At 36.3% G+C, this 18,246-nt stretch overlaps 1 protein-coding gene across 3 annotated transcripts in view; it reads right to left on the reverse strand.

Annotated features, from left to right (window-relative positions):
* HAT1 (histone acetyltransferase 1) overlaps window positions 1–18,246 on the reverse strand; it is a 60,180-nt gene that overhangs the window by 31,014 nt on the left and 10,920 nt on the right. For all 3 annotated transcript variants that reach the window (XM_049615529.1, XM_049615531.1, XM_049615532.1), the window contains exons 3-4: window positions 11,422–11,497; window positions 7,271–7,391 (exon numbers count right to left, since the gene is read on the reverse strand). In XM_049615529.1, the coding sequence (XP_049471486.1) occupies window positions 7,271–7,391; window positions 11,422–11,497 (197 nt within the window). The remainder of the gene's footprint in view (window positions 1–7,270; window positions 7,392–11,421; window positions 11,498–18,246) is intronic.

Here is an 18,246-nt window from a genome sequence, read left to right on the forward strand (position 1 = left end):
TGTTTATTTTAGTAGGCTCTACACCCAACATGAGGCTTGAAATCACAACCCCTGGATCAAGAGTTGCACGCTACAGTGACTGAGCTAGCCAGGCACCCCATCTCATCTTTTTTAAATTCCATGTAGAATCAAAGCTTAACTGAAACCTTTTAGTTCCAATGCTTGCCGCTAAAAGCTTAGATTCTATTTCTGAAGATCACTAAAAAATTCCCTACTTTCAAGAATATTATTTTAAACTGCAATTAAAATTAAAGAAAAAATGTACTTATAGATAAGAAATTAAGCATTCATGAATAGATCAAGAATCCAGAATACAACCTGATATATTAATTAATAAAGACATCCCTTACAAATGTTTTCCAAACATTTAGCAATATCTTTTTAAAAAGGAAAGCATAGGGGCGCCTGGGTGGCGCAGTCGGTTAAGCGTCCGACTTCAGCCAGGTCACGATCTCGCGGTCTGTGAGTTCGAGCCCCGCGTCAGGCTCTGGGCTGATGGCTCGGAGCCTGGAGCCTGTTTCTGATTCTGTGTCTCCCTCTCTCTCTGCCCCTCCCCCGTTCATGCTCTGTCTCTCTCTGTCCCAAAAATAAATAAAAAACGTTGAAAAAAAAATTAAAAAAAAAATAAAATAAAATAAAAAGGAAAGTATAGGGGGGTGCCTAGGTGGCTCAGTCAGTTGAGCGTCTGACTGTGGCTCAGGTCATGATCTCACAGTTCGTGGGTTTGAGCCCCATGTCAGGCTCTGTGCTGACACCTCAGAGCCTGGAGCCTGCTTTGGATTCTGTGTCTCCTTCTCTCTCTGCCCCTCCCCTGCTCATGCTCTGTCTCTCAAAAATAAATAAATATTAAAAAAATTTTTTTAAATAAATAAATATAAAGGAAGTATAAAGGTAACTATTATACTATTTAGTTTTTAGGTAAGTCATGATGAAATGTTTTAGATTGCATTATCTCACATTATGATTTCAACTTCCAATGTTCTATACCTTGATATATATGCGATTTTCCCAGAAAGCAATTTTTGCTTTTCCTCATCACTGCATAAAGCAATGTGCCTGAGAATAACTGGTAGTCTGCTATGATGTAAATATATTTACACCTTATTTGTATTTATACACATTTGAAAACCAAATGACGTTGTTAGTATCTTATCCTAAACAGCATTATTTGTGTAAATTTGTCTATGGTGAGTTATTTTTGAAATAATGATTTTAAAAAGGCCTGTTAAGTAGGTGCTCCTTTACTTGGCTAAAGTGGCAGACTTAATAACATTGACTAGAATTCTAAGATTACCTAAGATCTACTACAAACTACAAGCCAAAAAATTTCCGTATCTGCTTAATTTGCTCAATCTTACACTACCCGACAACATGTCTGGAAATCTGAGCGTTGTTAGAGAAGTTAACAGTGTGAACTTTTTCACTACTGGAAAAACAAAAGTGGTATCCTGTTGATTTATACTGCATTAGTATTTTGCTACCTAAGCTCATATATAAAATTCTAAGATAGAAATCTCAATATATAATTTGAAAGCTTTTTATATTTTATAAAAAGCATTACACACTAAGAACACTGTCAAAATTATCAAAAAGAGTATAGTGAAGTATTAGTCTACCAAGATTATTTTTTCATTTCCTCAAGATTAAATTTTTAGAAGTGCACAAGGATTTTCTTTAAGATGCTAAAGAATCCAGAAAATTTTAAATATTTGCTCTCATCTACTCTCAAATTCAATCCATATTAGTGGAAGACAAGGATAAAATAGATGATTGAAATTCACAGATAATACAAACTGTACCCAAATATTTCAACTTTCTCTACTAAACCTTTTCCCAGAAATGCTAACAATTAGCAAGACTGAGCAATCTTAGTTACACTCCCTTGCACTAAAAAGCAATGAAATTACCTCAGAAAAAGCGGGAGACTCTGAAAAGTGTAAGACCTTGATGAAAGAAACTGAAGACAACACAAATAAATGGAAAGATATATTGTGTTCATGTTTGTACTACTCAAAGCAATCTATAATTAATGCACCCTCCATCAAAATACCAACCACATTTTTCACAGAACTAGAACAAAGAATCCTAAAATTTGTATGGACCCACAAAAGACCCTGCACAGCCAAAGCAATCCTGAGAAAGAACAATAAAGCTGGAGGTATCATGCTCCCTGATTTCACACTAGACTACAAAGCTATAGTAATTAAAACAGTATGGTATTGGCACAAAAACAGACAGATCAATGGAATAGAATAGAAAGCCTAACAATAAACCCATACATATATGGTCAATTAATCAATGAGACAAGAATAAACAATGGGAAAAGACAGTCTCTCCAATAAATGGCATTGGGAAAACTGGACAGCTGCATGCAGAAAAATGAAACTGGACCCACTATCTTACACCATATACAAAAATAAATTCAAAATGGATTAAAGACTTGAATGTAAGACTTGATGCCATAAAACTCCTTTAAGAAAACATAGGCAATAAACTCTTTAACATTGTTCTTAGCAAGTTTTTCAGACTAGTCTCCTCAGGCAAGGGCAACAAAAGCTAAAGTAAACAAGTGGGATCACATCATACTAAAAAGTGGAGAAAAGGGAACCCTCATAACTGTTGGTGGAAATGTAACTGGTGCAGCCACGATGGAAAACGGTATGAAGGTTCCTCAAAAAATTAAAAACAGAACTACTATACAATCCAGAATTCCACTTCTGGATATTTATCGGAAGAAGATGAAAACACAAATTCAAAGAGACACATGCACCCCTGTATTCACTGCAGCGTTATTTACAATAGCCAAAATGTGAAGCACTGTAAGTATCCATTGATAGATGAGTAGATAAAGATAGGATATATACAAATACACATACAATGGAATATTACTCAGTCATAAAGAAATGAAATCTTGCCATTTGCAACGACATGGATGGACCTACAGAGTATTATGTTAAGGGAAATCTAAAAAACAAAGCATACGAACAAAACTCTTTGTTTACCGACTGTTCCTCCTAGCTACAATACAAGCTCCATGAGAGGGAATGATTTTGTTTTGTTGCCACTATAGCATCAAGAATATAGAGGCATAGTGATATCTCAAAACAAACTAAGAAGAGGAAAGCCCATCCCCCCAACATTCACTATCCATTCTTTTTTTATAAGGGGAAAAAAGTCTTTGCTTGAACATGTAATTTATACAAATCATCTTCGATCATGAAGCAAATAATCCTACAAAAAGACACCATAAAAGATTGATTCCTTACTCCTAACACAGCACTTCTAAATGGAAAAACCTGGTTTTCAAGAATGGAACAATTAGAAGTCAATGCAAATACACAGCTATTTCACTGCAAATAGTATTTGAAAGATTTACCAATAACTAAGTCAATAGTTCCTTTGGAAGAAATCAATCCAGTATTATCAGCTGGAACTTTAAAAAAAAAAAACACCACCACCAAAATCTTCAAATGACAGTATATTTTGTACTACAAAAGGAAACTACTACCTGCATTTTTAATAAGAGTATCTAGCTGGGCCTGAGAATTTAACAATCTAATAAGAAACATATGATCAGGGAAAAACTTCACTTTAATAAATAAGCCTATATTACACGCTAGTTTATACAGCATTGCGTGAATTTGGGCAAGTCCTTTACAATGAAACAAAATTTTAAAAATTAAACAATAAAAAGAACCAAATCAACCAGTCCCAAGTCATGGAGAGGTTTTAGCCAACAAAAGATGGGGCATGAGATTGGCAAAAGATTTAAGTCAGAAGTTTAAAGTCCATTTAAAACCTTGAAAAAGTTGGTTTTGGGGCCCCTGGGTGGCGCAGTCGGCTAAGCGTCCGACTTCAGCCAGGTCACGATCTCGCGGTCCATGAGTTCGAGCCCTGCGTCAGGCTCTGGGCTGATGGCTCGGAGCCTGGAGCCTGTTTCCGATTCTGTGTCTCCCTCTCTCTCTGCCCCTCCCCCGTTCATGCTCTGTCTCTCTCTGTCCCAAAAATAAATAAAAAACGTTGAAAAAAAAATTTTTTTTTAAAAGAAAGAAAGAAAGAAAGAAAGAAAGAAAAAGTTGGTTTAATTGCTAATCTGCCCCTCGCCCAGTGGCACTCTGTCTCTCTCAAAAATAAATAAACATTAAAAAAACCTTTTTTTAAAAAATAAGAATGCAACTTGCAATTTTGTAAATGTGATTCAGCAACAAAAATGGCATTTCATTTAAAAAACTCAACTCTGTGAAATAATTCTTTGTTTTAATTTTTTTTAATGTTTATTTTTGAAAGAGTGAGAGAGAGAGAGAGAGAGAGAGAGAGAGACAGAGTGCAAGCAGGGGAGGAGCAGAGAGAGAGGGAGACACAGAATCCAAAGCAGGCTCCAGGCTCCGAGCTGTCAGCACAGAGCCCAACGAGGGGCTCAAACTCACAAACCGCAAGATCATGACCTGAGCGGAGGAAGTTGGACGCTTAACCCACTGAGCCACCCAGGCACAGGCACCCTTCTGTGAAGTAATTCTTAATGAAAAGTTTCAATGCCTTGAAGGAAGATAGTTGGGGGGGATGGGTTAAACAGGTGATGGGGATCAAGGAGTACACATGTAATGAGCCCTGGGTGACAACATATGGAAGTGCTGAGTCACTATACTGTACACCTAAAACTAGTATTACACTGTATGGTAACTGGAATTTAAACAAAACTTTAAAGAAAAAAAAAATTGCAGTGTGTTTAAATAGGAATGCGCAGAAACAGAACAACTCTAAAACACATAATTTTCTTTTTAAAGTTTATTTATTTATTTAAAGAGAGAGAGCCTGCACACAAGCCAGGAAGGGGCAGAGAAGAGAGACAGAATCCTAAGTAGGCTCCACCTCACCTGAGCAGAGATCAGGAATTTGACACTTAACTGACTGAGCCACCAAGATGTCTGAAAACATACAGCTTTTTTTTTTTTTAAATTTTTTTTTCAACATTTATTTATTTTTGGGACAGAGAGAGACAGAGCATGAACGGGGGAGGGGCAGAGAGAGAGGGAGACACAGAATCGGAAACAGGCTCCAGGCTCTGAGCCATCAGCCCAGAGCCTGACGCGGGGCTCGAACTCACGGAGTGCGAGATCGTGACCTGGCTGAAGTCGGACGCCCAACCGACTGCGCCACCCAGGCGCCCCCATACAGCTTTCTTAAGGTCCCTCAGGGATTCATGTCCATCCTAAACATGCAAAATACACTCATCCCATCCCAACACTGCCAAAAGTTTCAACCATTCCATCATCAACTCAAGTCCAAAATGTCATTATCTAATCAGGTATGAGTGAGACTCTGGATAGGATACTTCATGAGGCAAAATTCCTTTCCACCTGTGATACTGTGAAACTAGAAAGCAGGTTATTGCTTCTAAAATACAGTCGTGGGACAGGCACAGGATAAGTTAAGGAGTTTCCCATTCCAAAAGGAAGAAAATGGTAGAAAGAAAGGTGTCACTGGTACCAGGCAATTTCAAAATCCAGAAGGTCAAATTCCATTAGGTTTCAAGACTTGGGGATACTGTGGCCTGCAGTTCTACCCTCTGGGTCTTACTCCTTTTTCTCAAAGGGAAGTACACGTTTGCAGCTGAGTAGTGTTATCAGCTTGTTTCCTACCTATAGAATTTAGAAAATTCATTTGCCTTTCCTCATCCTGTTAGTCCACACTGGCAGTGTTTCTGCTGATATAACACTCTCAAAACCCTTCTAGGTCACCTGTGTATGCCATAAGGGTTCATGCCATTAGACAAGATGGTCCTACAAAGGACTTGATCTCTACTCAATCTCTATTCCTGGCTTTTGCTGAGATTACTGAGGAGATACAAGAGTCACATGCCTAATCTCTTCAGCAAGAGTAAAAAGTTATCTAGCCACGCTTTCAGCTTTCTCTCCACAGCACGCTTTCCTAACAATGAATCTCCTAATTTCCGTGTCTTCTGCAACCTGGATAGGCTAAGAGTCTCCCAAATCATCAAGTCGTGGATCTTTTATGCTTTACGGTTCTTCTCACAATCTCTCCCTTTCCTCCCACATTTATAATAAGCCGCAAGAAACCAGGACACAACTTCAACCCTTTGCTTGGAAATCTCCTCAGCTAAATATCCAAGTTCACTGCTTATAAATTCTTTCTTTTTTTTTTTAATTTTTTTTTTTTTCAACGTTTTTTATTTATTTTTGGGACAGAGAGAGACAGAGCATGAACGGGGGAGGGGCAGAGAGAGAGGGAGACACAGAATCGGAAACAGGCTCCAGGCTCCGAGCCATCAGCCCAGAGCCTGACGCGGGGCTCGAACTCACGGACCGCGAGATCGTGACCTGGCTGAAGTCGGACGCTTAACTGACTGCGCCACCCAGGCGCCCCTATAAATTCTTTCTATATAAATGTAGGACACAATTCAGCTAGGCTTTCTGGCACTATATAACAAGTATCTATCTCCTTTCCTTCATTTTCTAATAACATGTTCCTCCTTCCCTTCTGACTCCTCGACAGAGGCACCTTCAACATTCCTATTTCTACCAATATACTGTTTGTGATGGTACATTATTCTCTATGATGGTATTGGCTTTCTCTCTCATGCTTCTAACTTTGTTCTGAGCCCTCACCAGCAATGCCTTTAATGTCCATATTTCTACCAACAGTCTTTTCAAGGGAGTCCATGCTTTTTCTATCACGTACCTCAAAATTCTTCCAGTTTCTACCCATTACCTATTTCCAAAGACATTTCTAGAGTTTTAGTTATTTGTTGCAGTAGCACCCCACTTCCTGGTATGAAAATCTGTATTAGTTTCCTGCGGCTGCCATAACAAACGACCACAAACTTGGAGGCTTAAAACAACAGAAACTTATTCTTTCACAGCCTTGAGGCAAAGTCTAAAAACCATATCACTGAGCTAAACTCAGGTGTCAACAGGGCCACACTCCCTCCAGAGGCTCCAGCGGAGAATCTGTTCCTTGCTTCTTCTAATTCTAGTGGCCAGAATTGTATTTGGTAAACAAAATACAACTATGATCATAAGAGTGAACATTTTTATAGAGAAGGACCACTCAGGAAATAGATCAGGCTAAGGATCATCAAACGTTAACTGCCATGATAGGCAGGCAATCACATCCATAACTAAAGATTGAATATGTGGTTTCAAAGCTACTATATAACAGATTCTCTCCTCCCTGAAACCTTTAAATTTTAAAACCTGCTTTATACTCAAATGGAAAGCAGAGTTAAAGATAAATTCATTTTTGTTCTTACCTCTACACAGTCAAAGTTCTCATCAACTTTAGACGCATATTCAACACGGAACATTGTTGACAGGCTACCAGCAATATAGTATAACAGGATCTTCAGACCCTTGTAACCAAAAGCAGTTTCACTGAAAAGGAAAAAATATCAATAATCTGAGACCCCAGAAAGAATCTTGCAAAGTCATTACCAAGCATTAACCATCCATATAAACAAGTTTAACTTTATGGGTAGTTTCAAGATTTTAAACGACACCCGTTTTAAAAAGAAACAAGTATTTGTAATGAAACTGTGTCTCAGCTTTCCTCATTTATAAAATGAGAGGGGCACCTGGGTGGCTTAGTAGGCGAAGCATACAACTCTTGATCTCAGGGTTATAAGTTCGAGCCCACACTGGGTGCAGAGATTACATAAAAATAAAATCTTTAAAAAAAAATAAGAGAAAATAACAGCACCTACCTTCGGGAAGTTGTTTGGGCTGAATGAGGAAGTTAATACCTGTAAACTGCTTATAATGTTGACTAACACATTATACAAGTAGTAATAAGTGTCAGATGTTACTGCTACTGTTGCAGCTGCTGCTATTATTACTAGTACCAGAGAGCATTTCAAATCAGACACAAGTGGTATTAAACTGGTACCTGGCTAGGCAAGCAGCTAACATGTAGCTTTGGCCCAGTCTTGCCTCCAATTTACCACCTGCTTCTATCATCAAGCTACCAGAGCTGCTGAGAGTAGTGAAAGCACCTAATTACACCCCTGTATGAACTCAGAAAGCAGATCTGGGGCTGCTATTTTTCCAATCCTGCTCCCTGAAATCCATCTACGCCTTGATATTCTCTAAAAAGAGTCTTCCAAAATGTGAATCTAAAATATTCAGAATAGGTAAAGCTACAGAGACAGAAAGTAGATTAATGATTGCCTAGGGCTGAGGAGAGTAATGGGGAAAAAGAGCATGACTGCTAAGTGGTTATGGGAATTTGGGTAGGAATGACAAAAATATTCTAAAACTGATTGTGAAGATGACTACACAACACTCATTATGCTAAAAATCATTGAGCTGTATACTTTAAATACAGGGGCGCCTGGGTGGCTCAAGTTCAGTTAAGCGTCCGACTTCAGCTCAGGTTACGATCTGTTTGTGAGTTCGGGCCCCACGTCAGGCTCTAAGCTGACTGTTCGGAGCCTGGAGCCTGGAGCCTACTTCGGATTCTGTGTCTCCCTCTCTTTCTGTCCCTCCCTGGTTGTGCTTTCTCAAAATGAATAAACATTAAAAATTTTTTTAAAAAGTAGATCAACTATATAGTAAATTGTATCTCAATAAAGCTTTTCTTTTTTTAAGTGAATTCTGAAGAAGAGTACCTGGAAGAAGCAGTGCCATTTCCAGATTTCTGTCTAGACTACCAAAATAAAATATTAGCAGTGTCCATTCCAGGACTCTGAAAGTTATGTTTATAAAAAGGAATGGCAATGATAGTAGTATCAAGGTCATACCTGAACCATAAGACATGGTCATCATAATTATCTGTCATCTGTCTAACTTAGGAGTATGCAAGCATTTTTAATGACATGCAAAACAGAATGAATGTACAGAATACCATTAAGAAGCATCATCTGTAGACTAGATCCTATGCACCAAAGGAAGAGATTTTAAATAGCAGTAACAGGAAGAGAATAAATAGCTCCTTAAAAATAGAAATCCAAAAAGAAAACATTCCTCTTTTTATAATAAAATAAAACCTATTTGAAATACAAAAGACTCAAATTTTGGCATGAATCAATACATAATAAAATACAATTATTACTACTTAATAGCACATAAAATGCCTAATCTGATACATTAATAATTAAAACTTCTGAGAAAATTTGTCAATGAAGAGAAATCTGTCAATTTCAAAACACATGCGGGGCACCTGGGTGGCTCAGTTGGTTAAGCATCTGACTCAATTTCAGCACAGGTCATGATCTCACCATTCGTGAGTTTGAGCCCTGCATCAGGCTCTGCACTGGCAGTGCAGAACCTGTTTGGGATTCTCTCTCCCTCTCTCTCTGCTCCTCTTTTACTAGCGTGCTCTCTCTCTCTTAAGATAAGTATACTTTCAAAACAAAAACCACATTAAATAAATATGTGAACAATGCTGAAATAACACATAGGTAAAACAGCCATGAAGGGAAATATTTTAAATGTCAACTATATCAAAACACGCTTTCTTCCTACAACAAACCAGGGTTCCTTAGGAAAATGGCTGACTCCAGAAACACTGGAAAAAGTATACGATGAATCTGAAACATCTTACCATATCAGAAAGTAAAGTGTCCCCAAAATGATGATGATATATCAAAAGGATTCAAAAGCCCATTTGAAATGGGGTAATTTGAGTGTCACAATAACAGTAATGGATTATAACTCATTGGATTAAAAAAGAAGAATCCTTGAGTCTCTTCTGATATACACAAAGAAATACTTAAGGGGAAAAAAAGAGCTCTTCCTTACAGAATGCCAACTAATAAATGTAGAAGTTATGACAAAGTTAGAGAATCACTATTTTATAATCACAGTAAAATACCAATTCAGGCAAGAATCATCAATGGATTTAAAACTACTGGGTGAAAAAGACTGATAGGGAACAGTATATTTTCAGTCTCAGAGTATCTCCCCACAGATTACATAATAAAGGAAAAAACCTTACAGTGGAGAAAGCTGACAGGCACCTCTAAACTAAGTTAACAAGTTATGGAACATACTGACATCATGAGCTTTCTGATTGTGACAGACTAAGGACACACACAACTTCTGCTAAGGTACTACAAAAATGCACAATATCTGAATTTAATCATGAAGAAAAATCAAACTAATCCAAAATTAAAGTTTATAAAACTAGCCTAGGGGCGCCTGGGTGGCTCAGATGGTTAAGCGGCCGACCTCAGCTCAGGTCATGATCTCGCGGTCCGTGAGTTTGAGCCCCGCGTCGGGCTCTGTGCTGACAGCTCAGAGCCTGGAGCCTGTTTCAGATTCTGCGTCTCCCTCTCTCTGACCCTCCCCCGTTCATGCTCTGTCTCTCTGTCTCAAAAATAAATAAACGTTAAAAAAAATTAAAAAAAAAAAAAAAACTAGCCTATAACCCACAAAAATGTGATATCATGAAAAACAAAAAGACTGAGGAACTGTTTCAGATTAAAGGAGCCTAAACTAAATGCAATATATGACTCTGGATTGGATCCAGAATGAAGAAAATTGTTAAAAAGAATTACTGGAAACCAATTGGCAAAATTTGGAATGTGGATGATATATTAGAAAATAGTATTACAGCAATGTTAAATTTCCCGAGTTTTAATAATTCTATGGTTACCATCCTTGCTTTTAGGAAATACATTGTAAAGAATTTAGGAGTAAGGGATCAAGATACATCTGCAACCAACCCTCAAATGGTTCAACAACATACCAATAGATCTATATAGCAGTGAACGATTAAAGCAAATATAACTAAATGGTAACTGGGGAATCTAGATTTTAAAGGATAGAAGAGTACTATTCTTATAATTTTCTGCAAATGTGAAGTTTTTTTCAAAATCAAAAGTTAAAAAAAATGGTAACTGGCTATTCTAATAATGTAATGAAGCTATAAGAAATTAAGGAATTGTGCTGAATATCCTAGGATATATCTTTAACATTGCTTTCAAAAATAAATTTCTCTGTAAATAAATAAACTGCTTACTCATCATCGAAGAACAACTTGAGCTTTCCAGCTTTAGGAGAGTATATTTTGTACTAAAAGCAATATAGCACAGCAAGAGGAAGAAAAAAGTAGTAGTTACAAATATGGGCTTCACAGTCAGACTGCCTGAATCTAAACTTTGGCCAGTCAGATGTCCTTAAGCAACTACCCAATTCCACCAATGTACAGTGTAATGACTAGTAATACCATCGCTAAAACAGCTGTGAGAATTAAATGAGAGAATGCCTCTAAAGTACTCTGTGATAAGTATTATATAGTAAACTGGTGTCTCAATGTCAAAAATGCCATTCTAATGTATATTTTAAATAAATTACATAAAAAACAACAAAGAAAATAAAGTCTGATTTCTAGATCTTAAAAAAAAAAAGTGTTGGGTTTTTTTTGGCCATACTAATTTGGCAAACATCTTACTATGTTACTTACTCATCCCCAAAGAGTTGGTGGGTATATTCAGGAAAGAAAGTTCTAATGTCATTCTCAAGATCTTCAGGAAAACGAACTGTTTAAAAGAATAAAAAATATAGAGATATTAAAGATACTAAATTAAAGATATTAAAGGTGACAGGTATTTCCATTTCAAGAATTTCACTATAACTAGGGTACAGCCAACATTTTTCTTATGTAAAATGTAACTTCTCCATTATATGATTTACATCAGATTCTCATGAGACAAATGAACAATGAATAATATTGCTTTGAGTGCTTTAGCATCAAAACCCTACTGATTCTAAGAATTAGAAAACTAGGTATGAGAGGCATCTGATTTAGTTTTTATTTTTCTATATGTTTATATACAATGAAAAGAGTAAAAGAAAATAAAACCAAAAAGATACTTGCAGCTAAGAAAAGCTACAGCATCAATGAAAGAAAAACAAAAACAACAACAAAACCTATGGAAAACATTCTGAGGACAAGAATAATCTGAGTTTTGAAGAGGCCTTTATCATCACATCATTCTTTATCAGTGCAAGATGATATTTATGTTGTTACTAGGTTTTAGAGGGGTTTTTTGCTATTAAAAGTAATACTGCAATGACATCCTCATACACACACCTTGCTGTACAAGTACACACAGGATAAATTCCTGGCAGTAGAAGTGCTGAGTAAAAGTACTGAATTATTTTTGTAAATACTGCTTAACTGTTCTCTAAAAATACTTTAACAGCATGTATATGTATATATGTATATGTACATACATATGTATATATGTATACGTGTATGTATATGGATATATACATATATACACACATGCACACACACCTACCAGCAGCTACTTAGATTCCTTTGCTTCCCACATTCTTGACAATATTCTGGACCCTCAACTTTAATTTCTACCGATTTAAGATGGAAAAGGGTACTCTGTTATTTTATTTGCATTTATTGTGACTTCTGATATTACTGGACATTTTCCCAATATAATTTATCTTATGTATAATTTATCTTACCCCACCATCTTTAAATTGAAGAATGAAAAGTTGTAGATGAAAAATTTCTAACATTGTCCTCCTACAACAGATCATTCACAGGATGCCAAAGTATCATCCAGCAGATTAATGATTTACAAAAGAAAAGATAGCTTTTCACATAGACATCTGGCAGTCACCACCTTTTCAAGACCAACATTGTATGTCTGCTGATTAAATGCAATATAAAATATACATTTTCCTACCAAAAATGTTTATGCCAGATCTAATCCAGCTTTAAACCTTCCAATTTACAAGAAATATGGAGGACAGAGTAACAGGTGAACTACTACTAAAAGAAAACAGACAAATCAAGAATGTAGATTTGTCTAATAATTCTATACAATGACTTTACTCTCCCAAATAAATCAATGGCAGAGGGGCAAAAAGTTCCATGTTGAGGGGAGGGATTGTTCTGGATTAAAAGAAATTAAAGAAACTTTACAGCCAACCATAATGCACGATCCTTGACTGAATTCTGGTTTAAATAATTAAAAAAAAAAAAAAAGCTATTGAAGACTTTCAAGGACAACCAAGGAAACCAGAAAATTACATGATATCAAAAAATTACCATTAATTTTTATAGGTGTAATAATGGAATTATGGTTATATATGTAAATATTCATATATTAGAACATGTGCTATGAGGGAACTGTCATGATATTTAGAAATCTATTTTCAAAGAAATCAGCAAATGTACATACTAAAGCAAATACAACGGGGTGCCTGGGTTGCTCAGTAGGTTGAGTGTCCGACTCTTGATTTCAGCTCAGGTCATGACCCCAGAGATGTGGGATCAAGCCTTATGCTGGGCTCTGTGCTGTGTGGAGCCTGCTTAAAATTCTCTCTCTGCCCCCCGCCCCCAAATAAAATGAAATATAAAAAAATATTCTAAACCAAATATGACAAAATTTTAATTGCTGAATTCAGGTATTAGATATATAAGTAAGTTATGTTCTATTCTCTCAAGTTTTCTATGTGTTTACCAATTTTCATGATGAAAATTGAAATTAAAAAAAGCCTGGGCAAATACAGCAAAATGTTAAGATGTGGAAAAGCTGAGTGATGGGATCATGATATTCATTAGTTTGCTATGTATTTTTTGCATGTCTGTAATATTTCACAATAAAAAAATAAATAAATCCGGTATGTTTAGACTCATTAACCCCCCAAATTTCCCACCACTGCATCTCTAATATTTAAAAATGTTTAGAAGCCTCTAGAAATTATTAAAAATTAACTGCAAACTACTGCTTCTAATATATAGCACTTTGGTAGTGATGAAGAGACACAGACAAAAAGAAACATTATAAGTGTCAAAAACCTAGCTATGATAACTATTTCTATAGTTTGGATTGGCCTTCTTCAATGTTCCTGTCATCTAAACTACTAAGGTTTTACTATTTCGGCATGAAATGTAGTCCACAGGTAATAGGAACTAAAAGAAAGAGAAAGCAAAGTGATGAGTCTTTTAATTGAAGTAAAACTCAAATACTTTAAGGCAAATATATAATTAAATATTTATTGCTTGGATCTGATTAGATTTGGGTGAAATAATCCAAGAGAGATTCTTTAAAACTAATGCTATATATAAAGGATTCTTTTAATATCTAATAGATGAAGTTTTTTAAATAATTTTTTTAATCTTTAAGTTTATTTGAGAGAGAGAGAAAGCATGAGTGGGGGGGGGGGGAATCCCAAGCAATTTTACCACTACCTCTTTCTAGCTCACTCCTTGTGATACCTCAACTCTAACAATTCTTTAACCTCCAACCTCCACCAGTACTTACAATGTATTGATTAGAACACAATTTTCACTGTTCCTCCCCTTCTTTGTACCCTCACTTTCCAGTGTAGGATTCCATGGCCAATCAATATTATCACTCCCTCATAAACATCCTTAACTCCTTTGCTCCAATCTTTGTCATGCCAGTCTGCTAAATCCCCACTCTAGTTAAGTCTGACGGTATGCCCACTTTTTGCTACACCCTTGCATCTTCATGTAGTTGACCTTGACTTTACATTCATGAGTACAAAACTTGGAAGTGGACCCTTAGTGCTACCTGACAATCATACTATAGTTGTCAAGGCTACTCACTCTTGTTTGACAAGATGACTACTTCCTCAAAACTCCAACATCTTCTAGAAACACATTCTCATCTGATAACCTTGCTTCTTGTTTCACTTAGGAAACAGAAGCATTCACAAAAGAACATGCACAACTGCCACTTCTACACCTAATTTATTGTAGCCATTCCCACGTCTTCCTTTTGTTAAACTGGCAGAGAAATTCTCCATGCTCCCATCTAAGACTAACCTCTACAATGATATTCTCAAGAATATTCTCTCGTATTTTCAAGATCACTCCACAAATACTCCTCATTCTTTTCCTGTACCATTCTCCCCTTCTCTGACAGATCATAGGCATCAGCATATAAACATGCTGTTATTTCTCCCATGCTTAAGTAACTCTTGTTGCAATACTCATATCTGAAAAAGCCGTCTTCAATATAAGACAAAATGAAGAGTTAAAGTGGGGACAGAGATAGAGACCCCTTTATTACCAGAGATAAAAAAGGAACTTTTTTTTTTTTTTCTTTTTTTGAGACAGAGAGAGAATGTGTGTGAGCAGGGGAGGGGCAGTGGGAGAGGGAGAGAGAATCCCAAGCAGGCTCCATGCCCAGCACGGAGCCAGAAGCAGGACTCAATCCCACCACCATAAGATCATGACCTGAGCCAAAATCAAGAGCTGGATGCCTAAATGATGGAGCCACCCAAACACCCCAGGAAGGAACATTTTATAAATGCTTAAAGGGTTAATACATCAAGAAGGGTTAATGCATCATCTGTATGCACCTAATACCAAATCTTCAAAATATATGAAGCATTAACTATGCTTCAATTAAAAAAAAAGAAGAAGAAAAATACATGAAGCAAAACTAGACAACTGAAGAAACAGACAAATCCACAATTATAGCTGGAATTTTCAATAGTCCTCTCTCAACTGTTCTGACAGAATAAGTAGATAAAAATCAGCAAAAATATACAAGACTTGAATAACACCATTACACCAAGTGACATTTATAGAACCTTGTATAAAACTGCAGAATATAAATTATTTACATTCTCTGGGACCCTCCCCAAACACCTGGAACATTCACCAAAACAGACAATATGTGCTAGACTATAAAACAAATCTCAAATTTAAAAGGACTGAAATAATCTGACCTTCCTGGAATTAACAGAAATCAGTATAATAAGGTAGCTAGAAAAGCCTCAAGTATTTGCAAATTAAGCAACATTTTTTCTGTGTAGCCCACAGATCAAAGAAGAAATAATAACAGAACAATAATAAAAAACACAACATAACAGAATTGGTGGGATGCAAGTAAATCAGTATTCAGAGGTAAATTTATAATTTAAATGCTAGTATTACAGATAGAAAGTTTAAAACCAGTTATTTAAGCATTTACCTCGAGAAGGGAGTTTGTTTGTTTGTTTGTTTAATTTATTTATTTTGAGAGAGAAAGAACATGAGCAAGGGAGGGGCAGAGAGAGATAGAATCCCAAGTAGGCTCCGCACTGTAGGCCAAAGCCTGTTGTGGGGCTCAAAATAAAAAATGGTGAGATCATGATCTGAGCTGAAATCAAGAGTCAGATGCTTAATACACTGAGCCACCCAGGCACCCCAAGAAGAGAGATTTCTTAGGAGCAAATGAAAGAATAATTAAGATTATAAAGATTAAGAGAAATAAGAAATAAACAGAAAAGCAATTTTTGAAAAGATCAGTAAGACTGATAAACTGATAGGCAGACTCATTAAGAAAAAAGAGAGAAAACACCTATCACCAGTATCCCAGAAAAGGGATTACAGATTCTACAATCCTTAAAAGGGTAACGGGGATATTATGAACAACAATCTGACAGGAAATTTAGGTAAAATGGACAATTTCCTTAAAAGACAAAAATTACCAAAACTGACACAAGAAGAAACACCAAATCAGAATAGTACTAAATCTACTAATTAGATTTCTAGTGACAAACCTTCTGACAAAGAAAACTCAAGGCCCACAAAGCTTCACCGGCAAATTTTATTGAACATTTAAAGAAGAAATATCAGTCTTTTGCAAATTCTTTTTAGAAGATGGAGAACACTTGCCAACGCATTTTATAAGGCTGGCAAAACCCTCATACCAGAATCAAACTAAGACCTAGAAAAAAAGATTACATCTATAAATGAATGTGGGGAGAACTGCTGTCTTAATAATACTGAGGCCTTCAGGGTGCCTGGGTGGCTCAGTTGGTGAAGCATCTGACTCGGTTTTGGCTCAGGTCATGATCTCACAGTTTGTGAGGTCGAACCCCGCACTGGACTCTGAGAGGACGGCATGGAGCCTTCTTGGGATTCTCTCTTGCTCTCTCTCTCTCTCTTTCTCTCCTGCTCTTTCCCTGCTCATGTGTGCATGCTCTCTTTTTCTCAAAATAAACTTTAAAAAATAATAATACTGAGCCCTTCAATCTATGAATTTTAAAAACTTACACCACCAAACATTCATGAGGATATGGAATAACCAGAATTCTAATATATTATCAGAGAATGTGAAAGTACTTGGGAAGTCAGTCTGGCAAGTATCTCATAAAGCTAAACATACAACCATCCTATGACCGAGTAAATCTACTGCTAGGAGTTTACCCTAAATAAAATCATGGGTCCACAAAAAGACTTATTACAAGAACATTCTTAGCAGAGTTATTTATAACAACCAAAAACTAGAAAAACCGAAATGTCCATTAACTGATGAATAGCGATATATCCAACAACAGAATAGTATTCAGCCATAAATAGGAATGAACCTTTGATATAGGCAACAATAAGATGTATCTCAAACACATGCTGATTGAACTAAGCCAGTCACAGAGTACACATGCATAACTACATTTATATAAAGTTCTAAAACAGGCAAAACTCTTTTTTTTTTTTTTAAATGAAAGGAATCAGAACAGTAATACTTTGCAGGAAGCAGGGACTGAAAGGGAAGGAACAAAGTTCTGTCCACTGAGAAGGCCACTCTCATTAATGTTAGAACAACACTAACAGCAATGAGTTTACCAGCTCACCTATTAGATCTTGGCTTCAAAATACCATTTTCCTCTTAAAAACAAAACAAAACAAAAAAAACAAAACAAAACAAAAAACCAGGGCTCCCTGGAGAAATGCCTGATTCCAGAGCTATGACAGACCTAACAGATGAGCCTGGAATATCTTGTTCTAAAAAATAATCAGAATGAAGTAATCAAATGAAGAGGACATGTAAAAAAGACATAGAAGCCAGCAGGAACTGGGCTCCCACTGGCCAAATCAGGGACAATATAGGCACCAAAATAAATGATAGTAACAGATTATAATCCACTAAATAAAAGAGGAACTAAATAAATGAAAGAACTGGAAGTTTAATGAAAAACTAACAAGTGCAATGAAATCTGCACATCACTTCTGTGATATTCCTACCAGAAAAATATAACCTTAAATAAACCTTGAGCAAATATCAGATAAACCCAAAGTGAGAGACATTCTACAACATAACTTATCTATAATCCTCAACTGGTCAAGGTCATGAAAGTCAAGAAAAGACTTACAACTGTTTCAGTCTGAAGGGGACAAAAGAAAACAAGGCAACCAAATGTAAGCCCTGGCCCTAATTAAACTGGATCCCTTTGCTATAAAGGGCATTTTAAGATAAGTGGAAAATTTAAGCAGAGTCTGAGAATTAGATGGTGATAATGT

The sequence above is a fragment of the Panthera uncia genome (assembly GCF_023721935.1).
Source record: "Panthera uncia isolate 11264 chromosome C1 unlocalized genomic scaffold, Puncia_PCG_1.0 HiC_scaffold_3, whole genome shotgun sequence".
In the NCBI taxonomy this organism is placed as follows: domain Eukaryota; kingdom Metazoa; phylum Chordata; class Mammalia; order Carnivora; family Felidae; genus Panthera; species Panthera uncia.